The sequence below is a fragment of the Podarcis melisellensis genome, assembly GCF_964234715.1.
Source record: "Podarcis melisellensis genome assembly, chromosome: 2".
NCBI classification, from domain to species: Eukaryota; Metazoa; Chordata; class Lepidosauria; order Squamata; family Lacertidae; genus Podarcis; species Podarcis melisellensis.
This window is the reverse complement of record NC_138529.1, coordinates 53,444,568-53,465,319: the sequence shown is the minus strand read 5'-3', so window position 1 is coordinate 53,465,319 and position 20,752 is coordinate 53,444,568. Positions and strand designations below refer to the sequence as shown.

The window sequence follows — 20,752 nt, the reverse complement described above, 5'->3', positions numbered from 1 at the left end:
ATATATGTGTGTGTGTGTGGGTGTGTGTGCATATGTGTATTGCTTTTATGTATAATTTTACAATTTTTAATTGACACCATTATTCCCTTTGTAAACTATTGTTTTTTATGTTTTTTCTGGTCTATGACCGTAATAAATTTATTCATTATTCATTTATTCATTCACCATGCATCTCATTGAACCTGCTACCCACAGGTAGATTATTTTTCAATGTGGGGAGAATGGGTATGAATCCGAGGATTGCTCCCCTATCATGGTCAAATTCTGGAAAAAAATTGTCCCGTCCATTCTCTGCTAAAATAGAACTAATGAAAGATCAATACAGTGGTACCTCGGGTTACGTACTTAATTCGTTCCGGAGATCCGTTCTTAACCTGAAACTGTTCTTAACCTGAAGCACCACTTTAGCTAATGGGGCCTCCTCCTGCTGCTGCCACGCCGCCGGAGCCCGATTTCTGTTCTTATCCTGAAGCAAAGTTCTTAACCAGAGGTACTATTTCTGGATTAGCGGAGTCTGTAACTTGAAACGTATGTAACCTGAAGTGTATGTAACTCGAGGTACCACTGTATATATATATTTCAGAGGAAAAACTGCCAAAGCACAGAATTTAATTTGCAAATACCCAAGATTTAAATGTGCAAAGTTATCTGAATTTCTTGCACAACATTTATTTAAAGTGTTTAGCCAATATCTGTGGGCTACATGAAAACAGATCACATGGAGAATTGTGCAGAGGCATGGAAAGGAGCAAAAAGTAGTGTATGACCAGGTATTTGCGGACAAGGAGGCTGATTTGTTAAGTTACACTGGTTCACCAATACTGTTAGCTACTTCCATTTCTCAACAAAGGATGACAAAATTATTACTTTCTCAGAGACATGCAAGTTTTTCATGTGAAGTAAGTACTTGTTTGTCATTTTGGATAGGATTCCAACACTTGCTTTACAATTAAGAAGCCTAATTATAGAACGCCATTGGTGCAACCCAACATTTGGCATGAGCAACTTCACCTTCTTCTCCAGCAGCTCCCAGAGACCCCAAAGTCTGCTCAAGGGTTCCCCAAACCTCTGAAGCAGATTTTGACAGCACACATGGGGGTGCAAGAGGATAGGAGAGGAAGGTGAAGCCCTGTGCTATGCTCCATTCATGCAGGGATGTCTTTGGATAAACCACATTGGATACAAGCACGCCGTGATTGAAATGTAGCATTTGCTCAATAGGAACAAATCCTCCTTTGCATAAATGAGGCTTTTTTTTTGTTATTCAAGGCTGGACAACATTACTGGGAAGATATATTGTTAATGGTCAAATTGAAACACTTTTAAAGAGCAATTTGGGGACAATTTAATTGGTGTAGGACAACATTCACCCAAACCGCTTTCTGAAACAGGTTGTTTTTGGGAAACCATTTGAAAGTCTATTTTTGATTTTTTAGTATGAAAGTGAACATCTCAGATTTATACAATTATGATAGAGCTATTTACAAAATACATACAAACTGAAACATTTATAAATGTGGTAGCTTTGAGCCTGGAAAGCCTTTTGGACCATTTACTGTAAACAAAAACATAATCTAAGTTGGTGCTGTAAACTCTTCAAAAGTTATATGTGGGACTCATTCTGCTTTGCTTCAAGATTATGTTTTATTGAGATAGTTTTCTAGTTTGCTAAATTAGTAGGAAAAAAGGGAATGTATATCTTTTGTTTAGGATTGTAGTTGCATGCTACCATGGGAAAGCAACTGTAAAGTTCATGGTTTCATTTCCTCTTATCTATAAAAACTTCTGAACTACAAAAGTTTTCAAAATAATAATATTTTGCCAGAGGCTGTTGGACTGGGAAAGAAATGTTACATTTTAAACAGTATAATCATGAACCTGTATTAAAGGTATAGACATTACAGGACAGTTCAAAACTGTATTCAAGAGTCCTATAAAAAGGAACACAAAAGGCTCGTTTGTTTTTGTTGCTCCAGACGACAATTCAAGCATTAACCTTGCATGATAGTGACTAAGAGCTGGTTTCTGGTCCCAGTTTTAAGTGTCTCAAAAGTGAAGGCTTTTTCAGTTTGGCCCATTTAAGTCCAACAATAAGGATAAGTCAGCTCAAAACACAGAAATGAGGGCAAAGACTCCATATAATAAAGCACAGGGATATGCTACTAAAAGTTGTTGTCCTTCCATTGCCAAGGCTGAAATGAAGATTTTGGAAGCTGAAAAGCTACACCATCCAATAATTCCAGCAGCAAGAATAACTCCCATCATACCCCTGAAAAACAAAATGATTTAAACACAATGTTGGGTAACAGCTTCGCATCACAGTGCACACGTCAAAACAGTCCTGTGCATTCTTCAAAGGTATTCCAGTTGCTATGGCTTTTAAACATATTTCGGGGAAGGATAAAAAAATGTATCCAGCAGCATTCTCAAGCATGCTACCACCAGTATTTGGGGCTTCAAAATACAACTATATCACTCAATTAAGCCCGTCCACTAGTAAAGAAAGAATGGAAGGAAGAAAGAAAGGAAGGAAGGAAGGAAGGAAGTCTTTCTATGTTCCTCCCAAAAGAAAGGCTAGCTGAAGCCCTACAGAGATAACTGTGTATAAAAGACCAGCTAACACAGGGACAATGGCATTCTCAGTGGTGACTCCACAATTGTGGAATGAAATTCTACAGGACATCAGATAAGCCACAGCCCTTGCAGATTTTAAATGGGCATTAAAGATGTAGATCTTAACTACTGCCTTTGGGAACTAATTTAATCCAAGTTGAAGAACTCCCTGATTTTCACCTGATTTTGCTGTGTTGATCCTCTTGTCTTTTAGTAATATTTTGAAATACTGTTCTCAAATATTAGGGGTGCTTTGTGGTTTTTTTTTTTACTATACATTTAATATGTGGCTTGTAATTTTTTTTAATTGAAAAGCAATATACAAATTTACCCAGCAGAGCAATCCAAACTTCCCATCTGCCATGCCAGACAGGTTTTGGATGAGGTGGAGGTGCACCTCTGCCCAAGCCCTACCAGCCTCAGCTTTTCGGGGAGCTCTGACATCAGTGGGGAAGCTCCACCATCAGTAGGGAAGCTTGCTGGCAAATCCTGCCACCACTATGTGACAGACACAGCCTAATCTAGGCTTCCTCAACCTCGGCCCTCCAGATGTTTTGAGACTACATTTCCCATCATCCCTGACCACTGGTCCTGCTAGCTAGGAACCATAGGAGTTGTAGGCCAAAAATATCTGGACGGCCGAGGTTGAGGAAGCTTGGCCTAATCCATGTCTAATCCATGTCTCTTCACTGTGCCAACCTGGGAGTGAAGGGACATTTCCCCCCTTCCCTTTCTGTAGGGCACTGTGGGTTGCGGTGCTCTAACAAGTCCCGTCACAACAAGACATGGGCTAGGATTGCCACCTAAATAAAAGCACTATGACCAGAAGAGAAAAGAACCAAAGTAAATCACTTGATTGGAAAGCAGAGCTGTCAGTCATAGAACTACACCCCTACCTCTTTGCCTGGTGTATTGTATTCATGGGGAGCATCTTTTCCCCCTTTTACAAAAATACAGCAAATGGCAAACAAAATCTTAGAAGCCCCCTCAAAGCTCCAAGGTGAGCTCATATTGCCTGGAACCTGATCTGATCCTAATATCTACAAGGTGTGGCTCTTTGTTTCCAAGGTGAATGCACAGCCCTAAGTTAATACAAGCTGCTTTTGTAGATTTTCCCACCGCTAGAATTTATAGATGTAACATCAATATATCAGTGTAACATAATATTTGACGGCAATACTTACTGTAGAGAAAATACAACTGCAAAGCTGGAAAGTATGATCATAGGAAGGAGACAGTATCCTAGCACACTGGCAACACAGCCAAACGAAACGCCCGTCATGCTCATTAAATTCAGGAGACAGAACATTCCTAAGCATCCGATTGCACTAATCCCATACACATAGCCAAACTGAATTTTGCCAGCCTAGAAAGGAGAGAATCCAAATCAAAAGTTCAAACCACATTGTCTTATTAGGAGTTTTGTATATTAGATCCCCTTACTCTGAGCTATTTGGAGAATGGGGAAAATAGAGTAAAATCAAAGAGGGAGAAAAAGAAAATATTACTTTTTATTAACAGTGAAAATTAAGGATTTCAGGCAGAATCATTTTCTTTACCGTTTTGGTATTTTTACTTACTAGGTTTACAATAGTTTTTAAAACTCTAGGTTGTTTATTTGTTTATAAAAAAGATGAATGGGGAAGATGTTGCAAGAAAAAACTGTGTGTGCATGTTTTTTTGGGTGAGGTGGGTCCAAGGCACCAGGTGAGTAACAATGCAAGAGATAAATACTCCCAACAGTGAGTGGACCACAAGGAGCCAGGTCAGTCATCTTTCCAAAGCAAAAAGCACTGAGCCATACATCACCAGAGCACTGTAATGGGGTAGGGGAGATATAGTTTCTGTAAATTAATAAAAAAGACTTTTCCAGGTGCAGAACTTTATATGAGACCCAGCTCATGATGTGTCTCCCCCAGGAGCCAGTCCTTGTCTGTAGCAGCCCCACAAACTACTGAATCCTCTTCTTAAAGAAGTTTCTTATCCTTGCTCACTTTCTGAAGGTGGGTGAGAAACTTTTCAGCTGGTCTTTGAGAATTAAATACTTACATGAAATCTTTGATCAAAAGCATAGAAATAATTTAATAAATAAAAGGCCACCCAATTCACTTTTTCATCTGAATAACTGTGTAACTAGATCTAGATTCTCTGAAACTTGTCCAACAAGGTCCTAACAAAATATTTCACATTCATGCATATTCACCACATTGCCTCTGTAAAGCTATTATATTTTGAAAGTATGCACACACAAAAATTACTCTTGTATTTTTCTTCTACATTTCAAACAGCCTCATTATGTATTTATACGTTTAAGAAACCACACCTACTAGAAATGCCTTAACTTGTAACTTTTGTTTTTGCCCAACGTATTTTAGATTGATGCCCCCCACCCCCATATGTATACCACTGACATCTTACCAGCAATAATGTGGCACCAAAGGCTAGGCAGAAGACCATGGGCCCTGCCATATCAGTTTCATTCATTATGCTGCCATCTGCTGCTTTTAACGGGTGCAATACTGTAAGAGTTTTCTGCCAGATGTGGTCAAAATTGATTCCTAGTTCTGCATTATCAAACAAAGAACAGTATTTTAACATTTGTCATCAGTGGAAACATGTTGTTTTAAGCAGTCAGGGATTGCTGTATAAACTTGCAAGGCATGGAGTGACCCAAAAGAAAACAAACAAACTCTTAGATATGGTTGCAGCTGCAAAATTCTGCTATGCAAAACACTGGGGGAAAGTTTGAATGTACCTGTTGTGAGAGAATGGAAATAAAAAATTGTATCTGAATGTGCAGAAATTGGAAAGTTTACAAGTTATGTAAGGGTGAAAGAAGGGAGGCAAAAAAAAAATCAACAGATTTGTAATATGTTTGTGGACTGGCACAATGAGTCACAAGCATCACTAGATATTAGACATGCTGTAACAAGATATTAGACATGCTGTAACAAGATATTAGACATGCTGTAACAAGAAATATTAATTGTGGAAAAATATTTGCAAGGTATGAATGTGTTATAAAAGATAGCATAGCACCACTATGAAATATATTTAAAATAAAGTAAGAACCCAGAAGTTTTTTTTTGGGGGGGGATGGGGTAGGGCCATATTCAACCTTATCTCAGCCCTGTAATTAATTTCCACTTGAAACACACAAGATCAGTTTGTAAGAGGCAAGTTAATGGAATAAAACCAGAGACCAGAGAAACTGCTAACAAAACTCAATAGCAGTTGTCTTACTAAGTAAAGATAAATTAAAAATATATATGCATGTATTCTTTTGGAAATCAACTGTCAGTGCTCCTTTATAGCATCCCCCAAATATATTAGCAGATAAATAGATCTGCAATAAATAAAAACCATACCTTCTAGTAAGGGTGGCTCATCTTCAAAATTGCTTCCATAGAAGGACTGTGGGGAGGATGGAGTGTATGTTTGCGTTGGCTGAAAAATCTGGCCAGTGTAAGGCTGTTGTGGCTGCATCATCTCTGGAGGGACGTATCCGCCTTGCTGAGAATAGTCGTAGCCAGCATACTGTCTGCAGAAAGCAATTTTAAAAAATAGTATTAGATGAATGCTTACAACACAGGAATTTTAGAAACTCTTTCAAAGCCCTTATATACCTACTCCACAAGAGACACTTCCTTATAAAGATTCCCTATACAATATAAACATTCCCTATACAATATCAAGGACACGGGTGGTGCTGTGGTCTAAACCACTGAGCCTAGGGCTTGCCGATCGGAAGGTCGGCAGTTCGAATCCCCGCAGCTTCCGTTACTCGGTCCCTGCTCCTGCCCACCTAGCAGTTCAAAACCATGTCAAAGTGCAAGTAGATAAATAGGTACTGCTCTGGCGGGAAGGTAAACGGCATTTCCATGCACTGCTCTGGTTCACCAGAAGCAGTTTAGTCATGCTCGCCACATGACCCGGAAGCTGTTTGCGGACAAACACTGGCACCCTTGGCCTATAGAGCAAGATGAGCGCGCAACCCCAGAGTCGTCCACGACTGGACCTAATGGTCAGGGGTACCTTTACCTTTATACAATATCAGTGAATACAACACTGCAGACATGAATTCTTGGAACGTAATTTCTAGAAGATGGCTGTACGAATATATTCCGACAACATGTAAAGGAGAAGCAGAAAGATCTCTACCACTGTTTATCTGGAATTCAATGGTTTGGAATGCCTCACAACTATCAGTCCTATTAAAACCTTGTTTTCTTTTTTAAAGCCATCATTTGTACAGTGCTTGCCTCCTGTCAAATGTTCCTGACAATTTCTCTCCTCGCCCCCATCCCCTTCAATGATCACTTCCAGACAAATCCAACTGCATACTCAGATTATATTACTGAGATTGTTGTCAAGGCTTGGTTACAAGTTTCTTAATGTAGTCCAACATATTTCTGGACCTTAAATGAGGACCTAAGCTAAGTCACCTTACTCTCCTATTCTAAAGAGTTGAATGAATCATGTGGATAGTAGCATTTGTTTTAACACCTGTGACATGCACAATGACCTGGTACCTATTATGACACAAACCACCACAACTGGCCTTCTGGGTTGTTTGTATTTGTACTTTCCCCTAATTTCTAAGCAAGCTTCTTCACAGACAAGAATGCAGAACCTATCCAGAATTGGGTTCTAAGGACACATTCTAAGTGATGCATTGTATTTATTCATTTTAAGGCTCACTGCCCTTTAAACCTTGTAAGACAGGCTTGCATTGAATAAAATGACTGGCTGCCAGGCTGCCACAGGCAACAAGAAATACCATGAGTGAGTGTAGGTTGGTGGAAGAGGGCAAGATTGCCAAGTCCCCTTTTCCCTTGGTTTCTGTGCTAACCACAATAAAACAAAAGTCTCTTCCTCTGCTTGGCTGTAGACCATTTCCTTTTTAAAAAACCAATCCACTAAAAAACTAATGGCTTATGTAGTAGCTTGCATTTCAATGATAGCTGAAAATAAGACTTCTTGTCCATGGCAGTCAGCTAGAAAATGTAAGCAGAATAATGGGCAGGCTGGTATCACTGATGGGCTTATTTACAAAGTTAGTTTTTGGTAAGTAATGTACAAGACTTGCTATTAATGAACAGTTGATACATAAACAGGGCTCCCTATATATGAGCTACTTATAACAGTATAAAATGTATTGGACTAAATGTGAATTTTTATGAACTGGAGCAAAGTGTAATTAAAGAGCATTGTAGTTTTATTAGTAACAGTGAATGTTTACAAGCATCCAACTTTTAAACACTCTACTTGCATATAAAAACTGGCCTGTTTATGGCACCAATGTCCTATGTTTATCTTAAGGAATTAAATAATTTCTGCATTTTTCATTTTCATTTTCTATTATGATTACTATAAGAATAAAATAAACTCAAGTTACTTGTTGTATGTTCCTCCTGCATAGTCTCCTCCATAGGACTGTGCTTGATCATCAATGCTGTAACTTGTTTGATAGAAATCTGTATTGAAGTTGTCAAACCCAGACATTGCAATCTGTCTGCAAAATAAATTACATTTCAATGTATTCAAAAGTTAACACAATTCAACTAATTATATCTTCACTCTTAAGAGGTAACTGGTAATTTTGAAGCTCCTTCAAGCTGAATACAAAGCCCTAGCACTACAACAGCACATGTTCTCAGTGTTCGAAACCCCCATTGTTCTAGGTGCATTTTGCGACAGAGAATTTCATTAGCGCAAACAGTTTCTGAGTTCTGGGCCTAAGATTTCAGATTAAAACTGCAGAGTGGAAGGAAATGGGGACCTTTTTCTGTCTCCCCACTTCTAGCTACTCTCTGAAGACTGGAGAAGAGACCCTCTTAAAAATATTAGGGGGTGGGCATAGGAAGGACTAGACCATGTGAAAAATTAACATAATACTTTAGCTGCAGTTCATTCATTTTTAGCTCTGTATTCTTGTTATAAAAAAGCATGCCTAGACATTCTGTTGTTGCACCCATAATTAAACCTATGTTTAATGTGCCATTTAGCTCCTAGCTTTCATATCTCCATTTCTAGCACTGCATGTTCTTATAATCAATCACAGATATAAAATGGCTCTTAGAAAAGAAATCAATTAAGTGCAGAAAGATACTACTGTATTGCCAAATCAAATAGTAAGTGGCATATACAGGACCTCTTGAAAAATGGTATGCCTGAAACTTCAAGTGAAAGACTAGAAGTATGTTAACTTAGTATAGGCTAGTGTCTCAGGTTCTGTATCCAAGTAGGACTACTGACACATCTGGCTCTGCACTGTCAACTCCAGCCATTCTCAATGTGGTGCTCTCCTCCAGCTGTTTCACAACGCCCATTAGCCATGCTGGACACCAGGCTGGGGAAGGCTAGTTTAGCCCTGCTACTCAAAGACCTTTAAACTAGATCTGAATATGGAATCATGTACATGCTGTGCATATGCTCTACCACTCAGCTACCGCTCTTCTCTAAAACAAAACCTCTTTAAACCAGTTTGTTGTTAATTATACCCCAGAGCATTTGTAGCACTCTAGATCCCGCCCCCTGGCAGGTTCTACACTGCCATCATTGCACTGAGAAATATGCCAGGGCATATGTAGCCACCACCCACCATGTTTTATCCAGTATGCCTCCCCTTTTATTTCAATTTATCCAAGAAAGACAACCCCACCACCATCACCACTACACACAGAGCTGCATGACATTACTGCAAAGGACGTTCTGAGCGAGGTTATCTGCCTCCGCTAAAACCCGTTTTAAACGGGATCATTTTAGCATTTCTTAGGACCTCTGGCATCAATGAAATTGGGATGCGGGTCCTTGGAAGCCACTAGGAACAGACCCAGTTGGGGGGGGGGCGGGGACATCAGCACTGCAGACCTTCGTGCTACACAACAGAGAACGGGGGAGGCGATGACGCCGGATTGTGGGTCACGTCTCTCGACGAACTGCCTGCTGGAGGGGTATTTAAAGCTGAGTGGAGCTCGGAATCCCTGCCCCCCCCCAGCCTCTTCCCTCCCTTTCCCACGGCGCTTGTGGTTGCCAAGAGAGGGCGGGCGGCGGGTGTGACGAGCCCCCCGAGCTCACCTTCAGGCCCGGGCACCAGACCCCCTTCGCTACGCGCACGTCCGGCGGCCGCAACCCCGCGAAGACCCCTCACCCCTCCGCTCGCTCAGACGCTACGTGTCAGACGCCCAAGGAGAAGCACTTCCGGATCGACAGCGCATGCGTAGTGCAGAGCCGATGTCTTCACTCTCAACCTCCTCCAGCGGAAGCCGGTCTTTCCCCGCGTCTCTATGACGAGGCGAGGACGGGCGAACGTACGCCAGCGCGCGCCGCAACCCGAACGGCGTGAACGTGGGCGTCTCGCCGGGGGCTGCCTGGCTTCTGGCGCCCCGTGAGCATGCGCAGAGCGGAATGAGCCTGCGGGTCTCGCGGCCTGGACGGTTAATACACGAACACAAACGCATATGTTAAATAAAGGGAAACCACCCCTTCTTGTTGTGCCTCTTCGAAAATAGAGGGCTTTGCCTTAAAGCTGCTTCTTACGATGATCCTTTCTAGTTTTTGAGCTTTAAAGATAACGTCCTTAAATATATATATATATTTTCTGAGGGGAGGTTAATGTGCATTGTGCTCCTAAGCGCTGCTGGCTCAGGTGCTGACCTGCGATAAGGCGCCCATTGCTCCTTTCCGCGCTGGCCCGCTTTCCCTCTTCTGTGCATGAGGCATTTCCGATAAGGAGGATTTATTTAGGAAACCCCTCGTGCGGCTGGGATGCTGGCTTAGTTCTTTGGCGTCGCATGGCCTTATAAAACTCGGAACAGACCGCGCTGATCTGCTTTGCCGGCAGTCTTTGGACGCCGTGTGTAACACGTAGCGCTCTCTTTATGTGTCGCTTTTCTTTTGTCTACCGAATGCTCTTGGTCTCATTTCACTGGGAAAAATATGGAGATGGGATTAGAGAGAAGTTTGAAGCCTCAAAGGCCATTTTAGCCCAACCTCTTGCTGACGTGGGGAATCCACATTCCAAGCCACAGTATTTCCCTGCTGTGCTACACTTGCCACTTCTCTTCCAAGTTGGGGAGGACTCCGCCAACCAGCCAGAAATCCACCCAACTGTAGAAAGGCTTGCTGGAATAAAGAGATGCTGTATCCACAGCATTCTCTTGATCTATTGAGCTCTTACTCAGATTAGTATGTCTTGTTTTAAAGCTGGCTCTTTGTAATCATAGCATTATCTTCTAAATTGCTCACAAACTGAAAATTATTGACCTGCTCTAGAGCTTTCTAGGTATCAAGATGACCAGTCAGTAAGTTGCATAAGCCTTTACTTTGCGGACCCTAATTCTTTCTGGAGATGACATTTGCCCGCCGCCAGTCTCCCAGTACTTCACCTGTTCTCAACTTTCCCCTTGTGGATTCATATTTAGTAAAATTGCTTAACCCATTGAACATGAATGCCAAGTAAGACACTGAGAATAGGGAGAAGAAGAAAAAGAAAAAGAAGAAGAAGAACTATTTACAGGAACATCATCCTGGTTCAAAGCAGTGGATTTCCTGCAAGAAAAATGGTTGGGTGTAAGAGGGCTTCCTTCAGTATTGAGGGGGTAGATGCTGATGGTGTGATGTGATGTGATGTGGCGTGGGCTGCCTCAGCTTCTGCTCTTCTCTCACTGCTCTCCTTCATTTCTGTCTTCTTCAAACTCAGATGTTACTGCTGGAGAAGGCGTCTGCCTTGCCACTACCTCAGAGTTGCTGCTGAGGACCTGCAATGAGAAGGTGGCTCTTGCCTGATGCAGTGGTGGTAAGCTGCTCAGCTCAGATGTAATGGCCGCTATGGGGTGAGAAGGGCTGTTGGCAAGCGATTAGCCTTGGCACAGTTGTGCAGCCAACTCTTCTTTGGTTACCCATGCCAAGCTTCCCTGATCCCCGGCCCACACCTCCTGTGAGCCACCATCAGTCACAGAGCACTGGCCTCCATACCTGCTCCCATAGCTGAAGTATCAGCTCATGGGAGGTAGGTGGAACACCACTGAGGGCACAATAATGCTCCTGGTCCTTGTGCTCCAGGTGGAAGGACAATTTCTCAGTCTTCTGCTGGCAGTGGAGCGTTTTGTTGGGTGCATGGGCTATGGAGATACCACAAGGCTCCTAGTGTTGGCCTTCTTGTCTCCTATAATCTATTGAAGCTTCATGCTATACACGTAACCTTTAGGAATTTATCTGCTAGATATATTCAGTAATTTAGAAATGTAATTCTGTAGGTGGCTTGAGACATATAGATCAATGAACTGCTTGTCAGTTCCTAAGAAGAATTTCATATTAAAGTTAATAGAGATTTTTTTTTCTTAAAGCCTGCTGGATTTAAATGCCTTTCTACATTTTTTTACCTTAAAAAACCCCCAAAGAATTATTTTAACTACAACGAGAACCCTGGAGCAAAATTAATTTTATGTTACTTTGACTGAAGGAAATGAAGCCAACAAATTGGTTGCACCTACATATATATATATATATTCATAATTGAATACAAAAAGCCTTTCTTTACAGTGGAGGCATTGTTAGAGAACTGTCATTTTATAATGATTCCTTTTTGTGTGTGGAATCAATTTTCAGAATTGCATTATTGTTGGATTGTTATTCTGTTAGCGTTGAAATCAAAGATGAAAATACTGTTCAACTGACTACAAATCAGAATACCTGTGGGTGGGGAGGGTGAGGGGACCAAAGGAAGGAAGGAGACTGTTCAGTAGAATATAAAGATTTCATACATTTAAAAAAAATGATACAAAATGAAACAGACCAAAATCAACCACAGAAATAGCATCAACATCAATAATTGTGTTATAGGATTAGGAACATTGGCTGTTGCCTTCTGCTAAGTCTAGACCACTGGTATTCAGCTGGTGAGTTAGGACCCATTAGTGGGTCACAGTCTGATCCAAGGAGGGTCACAACAGGAGCACTAACACCACACAAATATATGGTAAAGGTTTAAGAAATGGGTCCCTAAATGGGTTAAAAGTGGGTGCTGGGTCTGAAAAAGTTGAAGATACCTGGCCAAGACTATTGATTGTCAACACTGACTGGGATTGGTTCTCCAAGGTTTCAGGCAGGACATGGGGCCCTTCCATACCTTCCTTTAAAGTGGATCAGAAATTTCTTGTCCAACCCTTAAAATGTCCTATGTCTGTTTGACATACCCCAGGAATCATTGCTATCACATTTTTCTTTCCCTTAATCCAGATTTTCTTCACCTGACAATAATCTGGAAAGGAGGGGAAAATTCAGAGCAAATTGCAACTAAGAACAAGTGGGGGTTTGCATCTCCTGTGTGGGGTGGTTCAACTCCACCTACTTCCACTTTCTTCCTCGCTTCCATTTCTGTTTCTGCCTAAGCCCCTGATTATTTCAGGATGTTGGTTCCATTTTTTATGTTTACTGGCATACACACACACACACACACACACACTGTATATATATTGCAAGCAATCCAAACACACACGCACACGAGTGTTTGGAAGTAGAGTAAGTAGCGCATGCTCAATTTGTTGCAGAGAAGAGGAGTGTGTACAAAGGAGGTGAAAAAGCAGTGTTAAGCTCCTTCATGTTTTCCTCTGCACATCAACACAATGATAAAAAACAGCAGTTGCCAACCTTTATGGGCCAGTGGGGACAATATTTGGAATCCTGAGAAAGTGTTGAGGGTGCCAATCACAAAATGGTTGCCATGAAAGATTGACAGAATACAAAATGAGTTTCACATCTAAAAGAGCAGGGGAAAAAATACAAGCATGGCTCCCATCATTTCCCTTAAATGGAAAGAAAGCATTCACATCATCACGCTTATAGAGAGAAGCTATTTCCACATCTCTCCTGTTTTGAACAGAAGAGTGGGTGAGTGTCCAATGCTGGCATCCAATGAAGTGTCCCTTGGTATGGTCTAAGTGGGACTTTTACAGAAGTCAGAGTCCCTTGCACTGCTTCTCCCTTCTGCAAAGCCAGGCTGAAGGAAACAGCCCCTTTCCACTGCCGCCACCACTGCCATTTGTGGAGAACTTAGGAGAGCCATGCTATTGGTATTTGAGAAGCCCTCTGTCCTTGTCTGATATTTAATCATACTTTGATATAAGGGGTTTGTTAGAATTTGAGCTTGTACAACTTTCTAGGGTTATGAAAACATTTGTGGCCATCATTTCTTTCCTTTCCCCCCTGTATGAAGGATATTTCTGGGCATCCTTTGATCAATATGTCTCGCTTGGTTTTACCACATGCTTAAATCTTCCTTTGTGTGTCAGAAGGATGAGTTCTAGATTCAGGGTTGCCATGATTTATACACCAGAGCAACCTCAGATTTTTTACACTTCAGTCTATCAGAACTGTATCAAAGCACTTTATCTTGATCCACATAATTTGTCTACAGACAAAATACTGCTTTTGAATATACCATATTTATTTTAAAACACTGTTATTTTATTGTGAGTTGCAGTACTATAGTTTGACACACTCTGTATCTGAGAACATTTATGAAAATAACATTTGCAAAGATTTGAGGGAAATTCAATTTCAAGAAATAGATATCTTATTTTTTTAAGTCAGCTTCTTAACATTCTGCATGCTCTAAAAGCAGTCTAGAGACAGATTTGTATGACCACAAAGTGACCCCCACACTCTCTTGTAAGGGACACCACCCATATGGTTGCTATGTGTTAAACTGAGTGGTTTAAAAAGCAATCTCTCTCTCCAGGGAACTCTGGGAATTGTAACTTTGTAAACGGAAAAGGGATCTCACAACGCTCAGCTCCCTTAACAAGCTATTCTTCAGGGGAGGCCATGAATGTTCAGAGTGGTATGATGATGTTTTAAATATATAGTACAGATGTGCTCCTCCAAGGTTTGAAACATATTAAGAAGTAATAAAGCTTTGCTGTTGGTATTTTTAGACCATTTTTCTTTTTAAAAAAACCTTTCTAAAATGAAAAGCATATTAAAAGGGGGCAAAAGTTAAGTCCAGTTGCAAACGAATCTGGGGTTGCAGTGCTCATTTCGCTTTACTGGCTGAGGGAGCCGACATTTGTCCACAGACAGTTTTTCTGGGTTATGTGGCCAGCATGACTAAGCTGCTTCTGGCAAAACCAAAGCAGCACATGGAAACGGCATTTACCTTCCCGCCAGAGCAGTACCTATTTATCTACTTGCATTTTGACGTGCTTTCGAACTGCTAGGCTGGCAGGAGCAGGGACCGAGCAACGGGAGCTCACCCTGTCACGGGGATTCGAATCGCCGACTTTCCGATTGGCAAGCCCAAGGCTCAGTGGTTTAGACCACAGAGCCAAGCAGACCTCTGCATTTATGTAAGCTACAAAGGACTGTGAGTCGTTTGCTGCTTGGAGTCATCTATGGATAAGCATCTTTCTCAAACTGAAAGTGATCATGCAAAGAAAAAGCATTGCACTGCTCCTAACATGGAAACATATATATCTTTTTCCTACTTATGCGTTCCCATGTGTTGGAAAAGATTATTACTTTCATCTATTCAAGCTTCAACATATGATTAGGAATGGTACATGAGAACACATTCAGATGTGCCCCCAAGGAAAAAAAGGCTATGTTTCATGTTTCTCCTACTGAATTTTTTAGGAAGAGACGACATGAAATATTGAAGAAAGTATAGCTGCCTTATACATTGGCAATGGATCAAAAGTTGGTTTTACCTTACCAGCTCCTTTCTTTCTCATTTTCATTTCTACAAAGTCAGTTTACCCCAGCCCTGTTCAGGTGATGCAAATTTCACCCTTAGTGAGCATATTATTCATTATTATTATGGCTTGCAAAGCTCAAGCTCATCTGTGTTTCTGCCTTGCTTATAGAGAATGCCAGATCCACTATGTTTATTTATACTGAACTCTGTAACTCTTTTTCATTGGGATACACACTTTTATTTCACCCGATGTTGTACAAGTAAGAAAGTCTTCAGTTTAAGCTTTTATGTCAAAAATATCAAAGTTCATTGTATGGATTTCAATGAGGTGTCTTTCTGCTTCCATAGCTGTTCTCAGCTTATCTGGGGCGTTTTGTTGTATTATTTATTAATTACAGGTGACTATGGAAGCAAAGTTGTTGTTGGACAGGTGTGTGTATGTTATAAATCAGATTCTTTCTCTCACAAGCTTTCTCCAGAACAGTCTCGTTGGCTTCAGTGAGATCACACCAGATTGTGGTTTAAATCCTTCTTATATATTGCTAAAATGACACAAAATTCTGAAAGTAACAAGAGCAGGACTCATTCCCAAAGTGTGGATAAAACAGGCATGTGACACACTTGAGACCAACTGGAGGCCAATTAACATGACCACTCTTGCCTGATTTTCAGGCAGCAAATTACACAGCCTTCAAGAGCAGACTCAGGCTCCACCTCACTTGGGGATGCAGCTTGGGGACGCTTTTACCAAAGTATTTTTTTACAACATAAAACAGCCAAACAATCTAAAACTGGAAGATCAAAACCCATAGCATAAAACAACACCAACCTAAAAACCATCCAAATTAAAGGCCAGCTGGAACAAGTGAGTTTTTAAGGCTCTTGAAGGCCATTAATGGTGTTGCCCGGCACTCTGGGATGTTGCAAGGTAAATTGAAATAATAACTTTAAAAGGACTTTTTGCTCTGATGAGTTTTAATATTTATGGGAGTGTCCATACTTCCATCAGCTTCTGTTTTTGATGTTCAATTAATTTTCTTAACATTATTATCAGTTTTCAGAATAATTCATAGTTTCCTTGTCTTCTTGAACCATCCACAAAGCAAAGTAAAGGCTAGTAACATTAAAAGAAGGTTGGAATCTATTGGGTAGCCAAGAATAAGGCTTATTTTATTTTATCCCTACTCCAAGCTTGAGAGTTCAGTATTCCCATCACGGATGGAAAAAACCCAAACTGCTTTGGATTCGGAGAATATCCAGCAATTCTAACTGCCATCTGTATATATTTTATTCAGATACTGTGAGGCCCTTGTGCTTTTTCAGTGTATTAAAATGTTTGGAATTAAGGCAAGATGCTGTCTTAAACATAGATGATAGAAGATCCTTTGTTCACTGGATGAGTGAATCTATTAATCTTTGTTTCAGTTTCTCATTTTCTAATCTTGATTTAATTGGAATTCTTTTTTTATGTATGGACAAAAATTCTTAACACATTTCCATATTCATTTTTGCCTAAAGCACACATTTCCTCAATTAATTTCTCCTTAAAAATACATTCCTGTATACTTTTTTCACTAACATACATTTCTTTGCACATTTTTCTCTAAGAGATGTTTTTTATGCATTTTTGTTGTTGTTGGAGAGGTGTGTTCCAAAATTGGAGGCTGTGGAATGCCCTCCCATCAGATGTCAAAGAAATAAACAACTACCTGACGTTTAGAAGACATCTGAAGGCAGCCCTGTTTAAGGAAGTTTTTAATTACAGATGTTTTAATGTATTTTTAATCTCTTGTTGGAAGCCGCCCAGAGTGGCTGGGGAAACCCAGCCACATGGGCGGGGTATAAATAATAAATGGTTGTTGTTGTTGTTGTTGTTGCTGGACTGCCCAATTTGAATTTTACTCTGGCTTTACTGTGCTGAAAATGCCATGCATGTTTACAGATAGAATCCACAGGAAGCTGTGTAATAATCAGATCATTGATTCATTTAGCTCAGTATTGTCTACACTGACTGGCAGTGTTTCTCCAGGATTTCAGAGAACTGTCTCTCCCAGCCCTCTTTGGAAAAGCTGGTGATTGAACCTGGACCTTCAGCATGCAAAACAACAATGACATGTGGCCCTTCCTCTTTAACTACTTTAAACTTGTCCAAGGGTTTGTCTGCACATGATGGATTTCTTGACAACTTTTCTATGAACATCTGAACCTCATTTCGTAACAAGCTGTTTTTAAACTCAGCTTCAAATGCAATTTTCTATGAGACATTTGCAACTTACCACACAGTGCTCTTGATCTTTGGTGAACTGTCATGCCTCTCCAGTTTCCTCCATTTTGTATTACTAACAGCATTTTCAATGTGGAGGAGCAGGAAAGTATTAGTACTTCAGAGTTTCAATATGGTTAAGTCAATGTAAAAGGCTTTTCTCTTTGATGAGGGTACAGGGTTCTTGGCCAAAACACCTGGATGCCGGTGGCGCTGTGGGTTAAACCACAGAGCCTAGGGCTTGCTGATCAGAAGGTCAGTGGTTCAAATCCCTGCAACGGGATGAGCTCTCGTTGATTGGTCCCTGCTCCTGCCAACCTAGTAGTTTGAAAGCACATCAAAGTGCAAGTAGATAAATAGGTACCGCTCTGGCGGGAAGGTAAACGGCATTTACGTGTGCGCTCTGGTTTGCCAGGCGTGGCTTAGTCATGCTGGCCACATGACCCAGAAGCTGTATGCCGGCTCCCTTAGCCAATAAAGCGAGATGAGCGCCACAACCCCAGAGTCTAACTGAGGGGCTGGGCGTGAACCTCCAAAGAATAACACTGAGAGGTAGGCGTGTTGGCAGCGGCTCTATGAATGAAAGGCCGCATTGGAGTTTACCTCAGCGCTGCACAGGGACTGACAAATCAGTCCTTGCACTGCTGAAAAGCCGCATTAGAGATACTTGCCAACCCGCCCCATGTTGAGGTAAATGTTGATGCGGCCTTTCAGCCTCAGACACTTGGTGGGTGTTTTCAAATGGCAGTGCGGGCCAGATTCGCAACCCTTTTGGCCCGCATCTGGGCCCCGGGCCATAGTTTGCTGACCCCTTGTCTAGGCTTCTTCTTCTTTTGCCAACAAAAGATTCATCCTTCTGAAACCAGCGTATCATCTTGACATACAATACAGGCTATGTCTTCCCTTTTCGGAGAGTCTGGGTCCTAAGAATGGCAGTTGATGTGAAAGAAATGAAATGTGCAATTTTCTGTGCAAAACCACGTTTACACATTTTCATTAACATTGTGGCTGAGCACAAACTATCCATTTAAAACACCTCCCCCCTCAAAGAATTCTGGGTGCTGTAGTTTGTTAGCTGTTGCCGGCAATTGTAACTCTGTGTAGGGTAAACTCCAGAGCCCAGAATTCTTGGATGAAAATGATATACTTCAGAAGATGTGCTTCAAAGGTATGTGAAGAAGCTTTATCTTCTTTATTTTCCCGGTGTTGTAATTGCTTTTGTGCTCTTGCTCTCTTGCTCTCCCCCCCCCAACTGAACAGCTGGGGAAGACATTCTTTTCTTTGGCATCTGGGGCAAAGTTGTATAATATCACACTATAAATTGCTGGAATGTATTATATTTTATGGCACTCAAGCTTCTTACACGGATGACTGCCAGGTTTGGGATAAAGCCTGCCATTAAGCGGTGAAAGGTTTTTATTAGGATTTCAGCTGCATTTAAGTAGACATTTACCACTTGTAAGTCTTACCACTATGTTAATAGATAACCTCTTATTTCAGTGGATAATTTACACTTCATTTTGTCACACTCCCTTAACAGTTTGTCTGTCAGATCTAGGGAACATATAGCATTCAAGGCAGTGGGATGGGGGGTGGGGGTGGAGAGCACCCTGTACTATGAAGCAGCTTGCATCTTATGGCCTAGTTCAAATATGTTGAATAACCAAGGATTTCTGATATGTGAATGAGCAGCAGTGACTCTGTGAAATCAGAAACTTTTGCTTCCAGGTTTTTAACAAACCACAGTTCCCTGTGATGTCTAAACTTGGAGTACTGTGGTTTGCTTAAACTCTAATTAGTGAGAACAAACCAGGATCAAATTGGGTTATTAGCTTTAGATTGTTCAATTAGAACTACAACAAGCCACAATTCCTTGAGTTTGGACATCAAAGGAAATTGTGATTTCTTAAACAAAGATACTTCCTGTCTGCACCTCTGGCATGTAAAAGAGGAGGAAAGGAAAGGAAGCATGCACAAACCCAAAACTTGTTGTAGCAGGAAACCATGGTTTCCACCATTTTATATCTGAATCAGGCCTATATGTGCCATGGTCGCATAACACATTTAGAGCAGATGCCTGGCTAGATTTTCAAGAGTTTCCTGGTGAACATCCTTAATTGAAATTTGACTTATTCAGTTTTTACTTGGATAGCAATGTGGATGTAAAATGGGCACTAATCAACTGTGCTAAAATCAAAGTGATGCACTCACCCCCCTGATTGAAAGTATTACTTGTAGACTCTGACTATCGATTAAATTCCATGATTTGTTTACTCAATGGTTTCATGTTCAAACAGAAATGACTAGAGTATGCTTTCCTGCTGTGAAAGCTAACCTCTTCAGTGAGACAAACCTGACTTGGGGAAGGCTCTGCTGTTGCTTCAGCACCAGTCAGCCTTAGACTGAGCTGCAAGCTCTACCTTCATGGAAAGATGCTTCTTCAGCTAAAAGGGCCTAGCAGTCTTTTACTCCACTGGAGTAGCAGGGAGATTCTGGTTTCCCTAGGCTTTCTGCAATGGGCTTCTCTGATTCAGAGAACAGCAATGCAGCATCCTTGGGCTGGAGGGGCCAATGGCACTAGGGAAGTGTTTTTGGGGCTGGGGCTGCTCCCTCTAACTCCTAGTACTCGTCCTCATCCCCTGAAGAAGGGGCTGGTCCCAAACCTCAGGGTCATGAGGCATGTTCTGAGAATGTTTCCCCAGAGTAATTTTATTGTTTCTTTGTTTCTTTGCCTTACTTGCAATTAATTATTCTCAGAAGTAAGCTCGGGTTAAAACGATTTTATTGAACTTTATGAAATATGACATCCAATAATAAGTTACACTATAAAAAAATAAATATTATTTGACAAATTGCATCAATATTAGTTGAGCTAAAAAGAACAAATCCAGTCTGCCAATTTATAATATTAACCGGGGGTGGGGGACAGAAAGGAGGGAGAAACAGAAGGGAGACTGAAAAGGGGTAGAGACCCACTCCTCACTACATTTAAATGGGCCTTGAACTAGTTTTCTCTGTGGCCTTTGGAGATAAGCTATGGCCTGTAGAAATGGTATAAACTAGAGTAAGTTTGGGTTGTGCTGGCTTTTAATATTTTGGGAAGTAAATCAATGTTTTAAATGTTCAAAGCATTTAATCGGCACCCTAAGCCAGTGTTGGCCAAATTCACCCTAAGCCAG

At 41.1% G+C, this 20,752-nt stretch overlaps 1 protein-coding gene and 1 long non-coding RNA gene across 6 annotated transcripts; one reads left to right on the top strand and one right to left on the bottom strand.

The window, feature by feature from the left end:
* Positions 1–910: 910 nt before the first annotated feature.
* Positions 911–9,846, bottom strand: YIPF5 (Yip1 domain family member 5). Of its 5 annotated transcripts, none has more exons than XM_081900824.1 (6): positions 9,694–9,846; positions 8,012–8,128; positions 5,982–6,154; positions 5,032–5,177; positions 3,798–3,979; positions 911–2,269 (listed from the first exon to the last, which is right to left on the bottom strand). In XM_081900824.1, exons 2-6 carry the CDS (start codon positions 8,116–8,118, stop codon positions 2,107–2,109), a joined length of 771 nt encoding a protein of 256 aa, XP_081756950.1. In that variant the 5' UTR covers positions 8,119–8,128; positions 9,694–9,846; the 3' UTR covers positions 911–2,106. The 5 variants fall into 5 exon arrangements, with proteins under 5 accessions (XP_081756950.1, XP_081756951.1, XP_081756953.1 ...); XM_081900825.1 differs by lacking the exon at positions 9,694–9,846 and adding an exon at positions 9,487–9,509; XM_081900827.1 differs by lacking the exons at positions 8,012–8,128; positions 9,694–9,846 and adding an exon at positions 6,958–7,053.
* Positions 9,847–11,090: 1,244 nt separating this feature from the next.
* Positions 11,091–14,545, top strand: LOC309364100. The gene is made up of 2 exons (XR_014165733.1): positions 11,091–11,413; positions 12,856–14,545. It is a non-coding gene; the product is annotated as an uncharacterized lncRNA (long non-coding RNA).
* The last annotated feature ends 6,207 nt before the right edge of the window (positions 14,546–20,752 follow it).

Excerpts from the sequence above, each read along its gene's own strand:
- YIPF5 (XM_081900824.1), bottom strand. The coding sequence starts at position 8,118 with ATGTCTGGGTTTGACAACTTCAATACAGATTTCTATCAAACAAGTTAC. Across the intron at positions 6,155-8,011 it reads GCAGGAGGAACATACAACAA|ACAGTATGCTGGCTACGACT; the intron begins GTAACTTGAGTT and ends TGCTTTCTGCAG. Across the intron at positions 3,980-5,031 it reads TTGGTGCCACATTATTGCTG|GCTGGCAAAATTCAGTTTGG; the intron begins GTAAGATGTCAG and ends TCTCCTTTCTAG.